The sequence below is a fragment of the Lepus europaeus genome, chromosome 6, assembly GCF_033115175.1.
Source record: "Lepus europaeus isolate LE1 chromosome 6, mLepTim1.pri, whole genome shotgun sequence".
Classification (NCBI taxonomy): domain Eukaryota; kingdom Metazoa; phylum Chordata; class Mammalia; order Lagomorpha; family Leporidae; genus Lepus; species Lepus europaeus.
Genome location: NC_084832.1, coordinates 108,955,835 through 108,969,123, shown reverse-complemented (window position 1 = coordinate 108,969,123; position 13,289 = coordinate 108,955,835). Strand labels below are relative to the sequence as shown.

The 13,289-nt window shown below is 37.8% G+C and overlaps 1 protein-coding gene across 1 annotated transcript in view; it reads left to right on the top strand.

Moving 5' to 3' along the window:
* The window catches only part of SLC15A5 (solute carrier family 15 member 5), a 93,354-nt gene that overhangs the window by 17,895 nt on the left and 62,170 nt on the right, over positions 1-13,289 (top strand). The window contains exon 3 of the mRNA XM_062195508.1: positions 5,440-5,609. Coding sequence (XP_062051492.1) covers positions 5,440-5,609 — 170 coding nt within the window. The remainder of the gene's footprint in view (positions 1-5,439; positions 5,610-13,289) is intronic.

The following is a 13,289-nucleotide window of genomic DNA, read 5'->3' as shown; positions in this document are numbered from 1 at the left end:
TTATAGTGAAGGAAAAAAGACCAGTGGTTGCTTAGAGATGGGAAGAGGATGGTAAGGGGGGCGGGGAGTAGAAGGAGGGATTGCAAGGAAATGTGAGAAAAATTTTACTAGTTAGATATGTTAATTATCTTGAATATGGTGATGAGCTCATGAGTGCACACCTATTCAAAACTTATCAAATTGTACACTTTAAATATATGCCATTTACTAAACCCCGATTATATCTCAAGAAAGCTATCAAGAAAAAAAGAGTCAGCAAGACACTATGGTATTGGTATGAGAATAGATTAGTAGAACTGAATTGAGAGTCAAAAAGTGAATCAAAACATCATTGAGGAAAAGACCTTTTCAATAAATTGTGCTAGAATAACCAAATATCTGTATAGGAAAAGAATTAACTATTATATTCTACCGAAAATTAATTCAAAGTGGATCACTGTCCTTATGTATAGATGAAAATTATAGGAGTAAATCTGTGTTTAGAAAGTATTCTTCACATAGGACACAAATGATGAAAATTTATTAAAATTAAACTATTTTGGTTATCAAAATATATCATAGGGACAATGAATAGGCAAGCTACAGATTTAAAAAACCATTATATGGGGACTTCAAAAAGTTCATGAAAAATGGAATTAAAAGATAAGTTAATTTGTTCCAAAATTTTTAAAATTCATGAATAGTTTTTTCATAATTTACATTTTCTACAACTATTTTGAAGAATCTTCCTACATGACAAAAGGCATGAATTTGGAATATATGAAGTTTCACAAATCAGTAAGAAGAAGACAAACCCCCTCCCTTTTTTTTAAGAAAGAAAGCATGGAAGACTTCAGTACTGGCCAGGATAGAATACCCTATTCCTTTCAGGAACTCCCTATTACATTAAAAATCCTTGGACACAGCACAACAAATATAGGAAGATTCTGAACAGTGGAACAAGATACTCTGACAAGGGCCTTGGAACTTGGGTAAAGACATTAATGAGTTTTCTGGGTTTTCTTTCTCTCTGGGGCCAATGGAGAAGTCTGGAACCTGGAACAGCCAATAGGCACATATGAGGGCAAGAGGTAGGGTTGGCAAGGGGTAGGAGGGAGCAGGAAGCCTTAAGAAAAATCTTTTCCCCTTAGCCAAAGTGCTAGGAAAAGGTTAGCCATACATAGGAGATAATCTTTTTTTAAAAAAAAAAATTTCCATTTATTTATTTTTTAAAAAATTTTTAAAGATTTATTTACTCAGGGCCGGCACCGTGGCTCACTTGGTTAATCCTCTGCCTGCGGCACTGGCATCTCATATGGGCGCTGGGTTCTAGTCCCGGTTGCTCCTCTTCCAGTCCAGCTCTCTGCTGTGGCCCAGGACAGCAGTGGAGGATGGCCCAAGTGCTTGGGCCCTGCACCCACATGGGAGACCAGGAGGAAGCACCTGGCTCCTGGCTTCGGATTGTCACAGCGCCGGCCATAGCGGCCACTTGGGGTGAACCAACAGAAGGAAGTCCTTTTTCTCTGTCTCTTTCTCTCTCACTGTCTATCTTTCCAAAAAAAAAAAAAAAAGATTTATTTACTTATCTGAAAGAGTTACAGAGAGGCAGAGGCAGAGAGAGAGAAAGAGAAAGAGAAAGAGAATCTTCCATCTGCTGGTTCACTCCTAAATGGCCACAATGGCCAGAGCTGAGCCAATCTGAAGCCAGGAGCCAGAAGCTTCTTCCAGGTTGCCCACAGGGGTGCAGGGGCCCAAGCACTTGGGCTATCCTCTACTGCTTTTCCAGGCCATAGCAGAAAGCTGGCTAGAAAGTGAAGCAGCTAGGTTTCAAACCAGTGCCCATATGGGATGCCAGAACTGTAGGCGGCAGCTTTACTTGCTATGCCACAGTGCCAGCCACATTGACGTTTGTATTAAAGTCAGGCAGAGGTAAAAAGACAGACACATAGATAAACACACAGAGAGATCTTCCATTGACTGGCTCACTCTCCAAATGCTGGTAATAGCTGGGATCGAGTCAGGCCATAGTCAGGAGCTGGGAACTCAATTCAGGTTTCACATGTGGGTGGGAGAAACTCAACTACTTGAGCCATAGCATGCTGCCTCTTGGAAAACCAAAGTACTCCAATGTGGGATGCAGGCATTCCTAAAAGAATCTTAACCACTGTGCCAAATGCCCACCCTGCTGATATTTTTTTTTTTACTAATACCTGCCCTGTTAGAGCGAAACATGAGAAAACTGTCCCCTCCACAACTGCTGGCTCCATAGCTTTAGCAGAAATGTTCAGAAATCTAATATTCTACACACACACACACACACACACACACCAACAAAAGCAGCAGGGACAATGACTCCCAGCTGTAGTGGTGTTGGGGCAAAGTGAGGGGCCTATTTTCCACCCGACCCCCAAGAGAAACAGTTAGTGATCTAATTCATCTGCCCAGGTAGTGTGTCAGCTGGGAACAGGAGGGTGCTGACCAACCACCCTCAACCACAAGCAAAATGAAGTAGTGCAAACGAGGCTAGTCTTCCATCAGCTAACATCCAAACCCCACATCCTCCTCTACTCTCTACCTTGTTGCACTCTCCTGTGTGACAGAGGAAACAAGACCCCACCTGCTCCATGACTGTATTCATGTTACCAAACAAGTCTGGAGAAAAACATGCAGTCATTCTGATTATGTTCCCATTAAGTCCATGCCCACCAAGATGGCCCTTCACCATTGCCTAGTGTGCCTTGTCCATTCAATCTGTCTGCTTCTCTTTTAGGTAACTATTTTTAAAGCCTTTCCTTTCTTCTCAAACTTTCAATATTCTCTTCCCATAGCCAATCATTCTTGTTGGCTTTTCTTCTATCTCTTAAAGGAAAAAATAAGTACACAGGAAGGAAGGAAGGATGGAAGGAAGGGAAAAGATCAGTTAGAAAATGTGGACTTGCCATAGGATAACCCCCAATGGATCTGTTTTTTAAAATTAACTTATTTACTTAATTTCTAAGGTGAATAAATTTCATGTATGTCATATATACAGATTTAGGAGCATAGTGATACTTCCCACCCTACTCTCTCTCCAACCATGTGGCCACCCTCCCTCCTCATTCCTTTCTTACTCTTTCTTTTAATTTTTACAATGATCTACATTCAGTTTATTTTATATTCATAAGATTAGCCCTACACTAAGTAAAGAATTCAAAAAACAGCAGAAAATAACACTGTTCCTCAAGAGTAGAGACAAAGGCTGTAAACAATCAATGAATCTCAAAATGCCAATTTTGCTACAATAGTAACATTGAATGTAAATGACCCAAATTCTCCAATTAAAAGATACAGACTGGCAGACTAAAAGTGGATTATGAAGGTCAGCGCTGTGGCACAGCAGCTAAAGCCACAGCCTGTAGTGCTGGCATCGCATATGGGCGCTGATTTGAGTCCCAGCTGCTCCACTTCCAATCTGGCTCTCTGCAATGGCCTGGGAAAGCAGTAGAAGATGATTCAAGTCCTTGGGCCCCTGCACCAGTGAGGGAGACCCTAAAGAAGCTCCTGGCTTCAGATCTGCGCAGCTCCAGCTATTGCAGCCAATTGGGGAGTGAACCAGCGGGTGGAAGACCTCTCTCTCTGCCTCTCCTCTCTGTGTAACTCTGACTTTCAAATAAATAAATAAACCTTAAAAAAAGGGGAGGAGGGCCGGCGCTGTGGCTCAATAGGTAATCCTCTACCTGTGGTGCCTGCACCCCAGGTTCTAGCTCCGGTCCGGGCACCGGATTCTGTCCCAGTTGCTCCTCTTCCAGTCCAGCTCCCTGCTGTGGCTCGGGAATGTAGTGGAGGATGGCCCAAGTCCTTGGGCCCTGCACCCGCATGGGAGACCAGGAGAAGCACCTGGCTCCTGGCTTTGGATCAGAGTGGTGCGCTGGCCACAGCGGTCTTTGGGGGGTGAACCAATGGAAAAGGAAGACCTTTCTCTCTGTCTCTCTTACTGTCCACTCTGCCTGTAAAAAAAGGGGGGGGGGGAGGGGATCATGCTTTTATACACCCATCCCCCAGTACATGAACACAACCTGTGGCCTGAGCCTGACTGATAAAATGTGGCAAAGATGAGGAATATCACTCTACTAATAATGTCAAATGGAAAAGGTGAAGGTATTTTGCAAAGGTGATTAAGGTTCCTCATTAGTGGATTCTGAGTTTATCAAAGGAGAGAGGTTCAGGGGAAGCATCATCTAATTAGGTGAACCCTTTAATTTTTAGTAATTATGTAAGTATACGAAACCTTAAATCTATCATCTATCAGTATTTGCACCACCAAAAAATTCCCCAGATTCATATATAGAAACCATATACTTCAATGAGTAAGTTTTGTTACAAATTTAATTTTATCGCAATACAAAACAAAAAAAGTTAACGTTAAGGCTCTTTTTTTGCAACAGGATTCTAATGACAGGATTTAGAACCAATGAAAAGTTGAGAGACAAAGAACCTGCAAACCAGGCTACAGGAGTAGGTATCTATTTGTGATAATAATCATTGAGAAGTTAAACTGAAAATTTTATTCAAATATCTCTCATTTTTTTGGTTTAACACCTACACTGGGCATAAACTGAATATTCCTAAGAATTATGTTTTCTTATAGTTTGAAAACTTGACTATATAGAAAGATTCTACTTCTTAACCATTTAACCTTTTCAGGTTCATTAGGAATATTTAATTGATTAACTATTATCCATGGCTTCTTTTAGCACCACAACATAGAACTGTGTAGTTGCTGCAGCAATGGTATGGCCTGCAAAGCCTAAAAGATACACTATGGGATCCTTTATGGAAAAAAATATGTCAAGCCTTTACTTAAATTCTTTTTTTATTTGAGAGGCTGACTCAGAGAGCAACACAGAGAGACAGAGAGAGTCAGAGATGGAGAGAGAACTCCCATCCACTGGTCCATTTCCCAAATGAGGCTACAGTGTACCAAGTTAGGCTGGGCTGAAGCTGAAGGCCAGGAACTCAATCCAGGGCTTCCACAAAGGTAACAGGAACTCAATTATTTGAGCCATCACTTGGGCCTCACAGCATGCACAGTAGTAGGATGCTGGAACCAGAGGCGGGACCAGGATTTGAACCCAGGCACCTTGATATGGTATGTAGGCATTGTAACTAGCATTTTTTATTTAATTTTATCTCAATAAAAAGCAAAAGGATAGTAGGTTAAGGGCCTACACTTGTGACCACTTGATTTAGACACAAGAGAGCACAATTTTTCAAAAAATAAGAATGAAACAAACATAATGAAATTACTAAGACATGGCTGATGTATCCACTTCAGAAATACAATAAATAATATTTGCAAAATCTGGTTTAGCTAACATGTCACCATTTCATAGCTTGCATTGGAATAAAAGCAATGAAATTCGTTCTTATCATCTAAAATAATGCAATTGTTTTTTTATTTTTTTCTGTCTGTATGCTCAGGTTTTATTGGCTCAGGAACCTAAATGCGACTGTTGTCTTTCTGGGAATATCTTGCATCCAGCACACTGGGGCCTCAGCGATTGTTTTACTTATTCCTTTTGTGTCTGTGCTGATGGCTCTGATAACTCTTCATATGATGTACTGTAATCTGATTTATCAACCAGAAAAATGTAAGTAAATCATACTTTGCATTAATCTTGTCAGATTTTGTTGTAGTCTTGACAGATCTCCTTCCTCTTTTATTTCCTATAACTGCTCTTTCAACCCACACAATTTGAATATTCTGGCAATTATTATGCCTGATAGAGTCTACAAGAATATCTATAATGTATGTCTTCTTTTATTTCCCTTTGTTGAAAAGTTTTTAAAATGAAATATTTCAAGAGTAAACCAAAATAGAAAAAAATCATATAGGAGTATGACCTCTACAGCGCTCAGTTTCCTCAATTTTGAACTCATCCTCACTCACTTTTATCCTTATCCCACTGTGGTAATTTTGAAGCAAAAACTAAATATTATAGCATCTAATTTGTGTACTTTGTTATATGTATTTTCTTTTTTTAAAAAAGATTTTATTTATTTGAGAGGTAGAGTTAAGATAGTGAGAGGGAGAGACAGAGAAAGGTCTTCGTTGGTTCACTCCCCAAATGGCTGCAACAGCCTGAGCTGCACCGATCCGAAGCCAGGAGCCAAGAGCTTCCTTCAGGTCTCCCACACAGGTGCAGGGGCCCAAGAACTTGGGATATCTTCTACTGCTATCCCAGGCCACAGCAGAGAGCTGGATCAGAAAAGGAGCCGCCTGGACTAGAACCGCACCCATATGGGATGCTGGCTCTGCAGGCAGAGGATTAATCTACTGCACCACAGCCTCAGCCCCATATTTTCAGTTTTTTAAGATTTATTTTATTTACTTGAAAGGCAGAGTTAGAGTTAGAGTTGTTAGAGTTAGAGAGATCTTCCATCTGTTGGCTCACTCCCCAAACGACAACCACAACAGCTGAGGCTAGGCAAGGACAAAGCCAGGAGACTGGAACTCCATCCTGGTCTACCAAACAGGTGGCAGGGACCCAAATACTTCGGCCATCATCTGTTGCCTTCCTAGGCACATTAGCAGGAAACTGAATTGGAAGTGGAGCAGCAGGGACTCAAATCAGCAACTTAACCCACTATATCACAACATCCACCTGAAAAGCCAGTTTCTTAGCATTGTCAAATGATCTGGTCATTAGTAAAATCTCTCGGACTGTTTTCATTGTTTCATTTTTCTTTATAATTTTTTTCATATCAAACCCAAATAAAACCCATTTATTCCAAAAGACAGATGTTACCTTAAGCCATATATATTTTCCCATTCATCTCTGTTTCTACTTATATTATTACTTTTTAAAGAAATATGAAAATTTTCCATCCTCTGGATTTTGCTAATAACACGTGCCACGCCCACAGCTGTGATACCCCCATGGCAAGATGTTGCTGCGTTGGGGGTCTAAGGCTGCAGGGTTTTGAGGTTAGCGCTCTGTGGAGTGGAGCCTCAGGCGGTTCCTGTGCAGTCCGCGGTTGTAATGACCCCCGACTCACATGAGGGGAGCCGAAGACATGTCCTTGCTGACTTTGGGGACACTATGTCTCTGCTCTGTTGATGATCTCATTATGCATTATCTACCAGCTGTGTTTACACTTTACTGCTTGCTCTCACAATTATCAGAAACAAGAAAATCAAGAAAAAGAAGTTAACGTTTCCCATAAGATTATGGAGAAATTCAAACAATCTTTGCCCCTCTGTTTACTAAAGCTGTTTACGAGGGAGCTAGGAATGCAAGTCAAAACATATCATTAGGTTCCCATTATAGTGACAGAAAAATGTTAAGATTGCTCAGGGATTATCTCCAAGTATCTAAAAGGCAAGCAAAACTTTGGGCAGTAATTCCCCTAAACAGTTCATAAAAAAAAAACTAAGCCAAAGGTCAATTCTCATCCTCAGTAAATTGTCTAAAAACAATGTCCCCACTATGTTCCTCATAAAACCACTCATATGACATCATTGTTTTAACTCATTTTGTCAACCTTTGTGATAAAAGTTTTACATTTGCCTGTAGCATTGTCCTTTACTATATAAACCCAAGCCTTACTACAATAAATCACAGCAGCATACTCATAACGTGTGTGTCTGTCTGTCATTTCCCCGCCGATTCCTGATTCTCCTAAGAGCCTTCGCCCCTCGTTCTCCCTCGGTCTGAGACTCCGCGAGAGGCGGTCCGCGGCAAACACAAGCATGGTGTCACTGCACAATTTTTTTACCTGCTATATTTCCTGTAAATTTTCTAATAAGCCTAGAGACTTAATCAAATTCAATTTTTCGGACATTTCTTACATAGATGGCATCATGTATTTCAAACAAGAAATGTAATATCTTTGTTTCTGCAGTGTTAGTATCCATTGATGATATTTTCCCAAATCCACCACTCCACTGGGGGTTTTAACATGGTGATAGTATACATTTCTTTCTCTTTTATTTGCCGAAATAATTCCATAAAGAAAAATATCTTTCTCATCAACTATTTAGTTAAACAGATGCATAATTTATGTAAGAAAAGAAGATAAATGTTTAATTCTTTCCATCTATCTATAGATTTTCAAATTAATGAATTGAACTTCAACAGTTTGGAACAGTGATCTGTTGGGTTTTCTAAATTCATGAATGTAAGCATTTTGGTGACAGTTAGAAATGCTCAAATTGTTCTATATTTGGGCAATGAGTTCCTCTATATGTTGATGGCTGAATCCTTCAGACAAGCCTCTTACTGTCTTTCATTGTTTCTTTGCATTTTATGGATTATCATTCCATTTCTTTAATAATGGTAGGTATTAAAATTATATATGTGTGTATGTGTTTTCTTTCCTAATTATATAAGCAATAACATTATTTGAACTTTTCTTATCTGCTTTTCTCATTTAATATTGCCCAGGGATCATTTTACAAGTGTATATAAGAATATACTTCATTCCTTCTTACTTCTTACATTGCTTTATTCTGCCAAGAGTGTCCATTAATTTTACCTGTCTCATTGTTAGATATCTGAGTTTTTCTATACATTTTATATATTAAGTAGATTTTAAAGAATAGGTTTGTGCATACTTCTCTTTGCAGCTTTTCTCTGCTAGTACACTATTATGATATATTCCTAGAAGCAGGGTTGCTAAATCAAAAAGTAAGTCCATGGGGTTGGCATTGTGGCATAGTGGGCAAAGCTACAGCTTACTACATTGGCATCGTATATGGGTGTGGATTTGTGTCCCAGTTACTCACTTCCAATCCAGCTCCCTGCTAATGGCCTGGGAAAAGCAGCAGACTATGGTCCAAGTGTTTGGGCCCTTGCCATCCATGTGGGAGATACGGATGAAGCTCCTCACTCCTGGCTTGGGCCTGGCCCAGTGCTGGCCATTATGGCCATTTGCAAAGTGAACCCATGGGTGGAAAATCTTTCTCTCTGTGTGTCTCTCCCTCTCTGTCTATCACTCTGACTTTCAAAATAAATAAATAAATCTTTTTTAAAAAGTATGTAAATATATAATTTTGTTATATAGCACCAAATCTATAGTGGTTGTGCTATTTTGTGTTTCTAAGAAAAATGTACATGAACACTTATTTCTCCATAGTCTCTCCAACAATGTTACAAACTTGTAAATTTCTGCAAATTTGATAGTGGGAAATGACATTTCACTATAGTTTTAACTTATATTTTTCTTGTTTTGAGAAAATTTGGGCACTGTTTCATTGATTTTGGAGTAGTTTGTATTTCCTTTCCTGTGGAATATATGCTCACATTTCCAGTCTATTTTTTTCAATAAAATTGCAGTCCTTGATTATTGCAGTAAAAAACACATAACATTAAATTTACCACCATAATCATTTTTAAATGATTTATTTATTTATTTGAAAGGCAGTTACAGAGAGGGAGGAGAGAGAATGAGAGAGACAGAGACAGATGCTCCGATCTTTGATTAATCTGTTGTGTCACAATGCTAGCCCCCACCATAATCATTGTTAAGCATAAGGTTCAATAGTGTTAAGAATATTTACATTGTTATACAACATATCTCTAGAACTTTTTCATCTTTTACCCCTGAATCACTAACCAGTAAATTCTCATTTACCCTCTCTATTTTCTATAGTTATTAACGGCCACATTTCTACTTTCTACTTCTGCAATTTTGACTACTTTAGGCACTACATATGGATAGAATAATGCATTATTTGTCTTTTAATGATTGACATTTTATATAGCCTAATATCCTTGATCAGCCTAATATTCCTATTATATGATATGAATCCTTTATTTTTAATGTTGCATAGTATTCTGTAGTGTGTATGTGCTACATTTTCTGCCCATCTATTAATGGATATTTGGGTTGCTTCCAACTCTTGGCTTAAGTAAACAATGCTGCAAGAACATGAGTGTGATATTATCTCTTCAAGATCCTACTATTAATTCTTTTGGATATATACCCAGAAGTGAGATTGCTGAGTCATATGGCAATTCTACTTCTAAATTCTTGAGGGATCTTTCTTATGTTTTCCATAATGATTACATAATTTTATATTCCCACCAACAGAGAACAGAGTTCTTCACAATTTCTCTATATCCTAGCCAACACTTGCTATTTCTTAATTTTTTTAATAATTGTCATCATAAAGAGTATGAATTGATGTCTCATAATGATCTTGAGTTATACTTCCCTAGTGATTAGAGATGCTGAGCATCTTGTTTTGGGTTTACTGGTCATTTGGATAAGTGTCTTTTCATGTCTGTCATCTTTTTGTTTATTATTTGTCTGTTTCTTGTTGAGTTGCAAAAGTTCATTACATATTTGAGATATTAACCTCAAATAAGATACATGATTTAAAATTTTTTTCTTCAAATTGTAGGTTGACTTTTTATTCTGTTGGTTGTTTTCTTTGAAAAATTTCATACAAAAAGTTGAAAATAAAAGCCAAGTTTTGGTGCAAACATTTGTGAAATCTTTGCAATTTCTTCATAATATGCATTTTCCTTGAACTTTTAAAACTCCTCCACAGATGTAGGCCTTCCTTTTAGATCTTTAATTTATTTTGAGTTAATCATAGTATATGATATAAGGAAAGGGTCCAACTTCATTCTTTTGCATGTGGATATACAATTTTTTCAGTACTGTTTGCTAAAGACACTGTCCTTTCCCCAGTCGTGGTCTTGGTGCCCTGTTAGAATCATTTGGTCACTTATGCAAGGGTGTAATTTTGGGCGCTCAATTGTGTTACATTAGCCTATATATCTATCTTTATGTCAGAATCACACACTAAATTTTGTTGCTTTGTAGCATGTTTTGAAATCACAGAGTGTGGAGCATCCAACTTTTTTCTTTTTCAAAGTTGTTTTGACTACTTGGGGCCCCTTCATATGAATTTTAAGATATTTTTTCTATTGAATCTGTAGATTACTTTGGGTAGGATGAATATTCTAACAATATTAAATCTATCAACTGAAAAGCATGGAATGTTTTCCATTTATTTGTATGTTATTCAATCTATTTTGCCAGTTTTGCAGTTTCCAATGTACAATAAGCCTTTCACCTTCTAGGGTAAGTGTATTCCTAGATAACTTTTTAATGTAATGTTAAATGGGATTGTTTCCTTAATTTCCTTTTTAGGTCAGTGTACAGAAACACAGTAATTTTTTAGTGTTGATTTTGTATCCTGAAATTTTGCTGAATTCAATTATTCGTGGAACATCTGGCTTCAGTTCTTTTAAGTTCACGTCATCTGTAAATGGAGATGATTTTAATTCTTTTCTGAGTTTTATGACTTTTATTTCTTTTCTTATCTAATTTCTCTATATAGGCAATATATTCAGTAACAGAGGCAACAGTGAGCATCCTTGCCGTGTTCTTGACCTTAGAGGAAAGGCTTTCAGTCTTCACTATTATCTGTAAGCTTTTCATATATGGTTTTTATTATGTTAAAATAGTTTCTTCCCATTCCTAGATATTGGGTGCTTTTTTTTTTAATAATGAAAAGGTGTTGCATTGGCCAAATGCTTTTTCTGTATTCATTAAGATTATCATGTGGGTTTTGTCCAACGTTTTTAATGTAGTGTTTCACATTAATTGTTTTCAAATCACATTTGAATCACTTTTGCATTCCAGGTATAAATCCTATTTGGTTGTGGTATATGATCCTTCTGAAGTGATGTTGAATTTGGCTTTGCAGCATGTTTTTTAGAATTCTTGCATTAATAGTCATCAGTGATATTAATTTGCAGGTTTTTTCCCTTGTGTCATCTTTGTTGGTTTTGGTATCATAGTAACACTGATGTTGTAGAATATTTGGGAGCCTTCTCTGTTTTTAGATTCTTTGGAAAAGTTTAAAATTGGTGTCAATTATTCCTTAAATGGTAGAATTCTCCACTGAAGTCTCAGTCTTGTCTTTGTTGGGAAGTTTTTTTTTTATTATTATTGCTTCAATATACTCACTATTTATAGGTCTTCTCTGATTTTTTAATTTCTCTTATGATTCAATCTGTTTTTAAAAGATTGATTCATCTTATTTGAAAGGCAGCATTACAGAGAGAAAGAGGGAGGGACGGGGAGAGATCTTCCATCTGCTGGTCCACTCCCCAAATGGCAACAGCCAGGGTTAGGCCGGGTTGAAGCCAGTATCCAGGAGCTTCATCCAGATCTCCATCTCCAAGTGGATGTCAGGGACCCAAGTACTTAGGCTATTCTCTATTGCTTTCCCAGGTGCATTACAAGGGAGTTGGATCAGAAGAGGAGCCACCAGCATACAAACCAGTGCCCACATGGGATGCTGGCATTGCAGGTAGCAGCTTAACCACTGCACCACAACAATGGATCCTATAATTTAGCATTAGTATGTTGTTTGTTTCTAGGAATTTATCCATTTCTTCTAGGCTATACAATTTGTTGGTATATATTCATAGTAGAATCTTTTTTATCTGTTTTATTTCTTTAACAATAATAATCCCTCCTTTCTTTCCAAATTTTACTTGAATCCTCTTTCCTTGTTTCATATATCTAGCTAAGGGTTTGTCAATTTCATTGCTCTTTTCATGAAACCAGCACTTAGCAATTGAGTTTATTCTATTGTTTTCCTATTGCCTATTCTCTGCCATAATCTTATTTCTTTCCATCCTTTGACTTTTAGTTTAGCTCGTGCTTCTTTCTTTAGATCCGTGAGGTGTCAAGTTAAGCTGTTGATTTGACACCTTTCTTTCTTTTTTAATGTAACATTTGCCCTATAAACGTCTTCTTATCTTTACTGCTTTTGCTACAACCCACAAGTTTTAGTTTGTTGTGTTTTTGTTTTCATTCATTTCCAAATATTTTCTAAATTTCTTTGTGATTTATCCCTTGATACATTGGTTGTTTACAGTGATTTGTTTTGTAGCCTCTTGTTTGCCAATTTTTAGAAAAATTTTATATTTGGGTTATATTAACCTTTTGTTTATGATAAAAATTGCAAATATCATTCCTCATTTATTATATGTTGTTTTGTGAAAACGCAGTGTATGAGAACTGGCTTCCAAAGACAGAAGGTACAAAGAGACCAAAGAAAGAGTCAGACCAATCCAGGATTTTACAAAGTGTGATTTAGTTGGGGTTCTGATGGACAGAAGTGTAGTCTCTGGCATCTACGAACATATAGATCCCTGCATTTCCAATCAGTAGTTAGAGATTTATATATTAAGACAAAGGTGGCCGGTGCCGTGGCTCAACAGGCTAATCCTCCGCCTTGCGGCGCCGGCACACCGGATTCTAGTCCCGGTTGGGGCGCTGGATTCTGTCCCAGTTGCCCC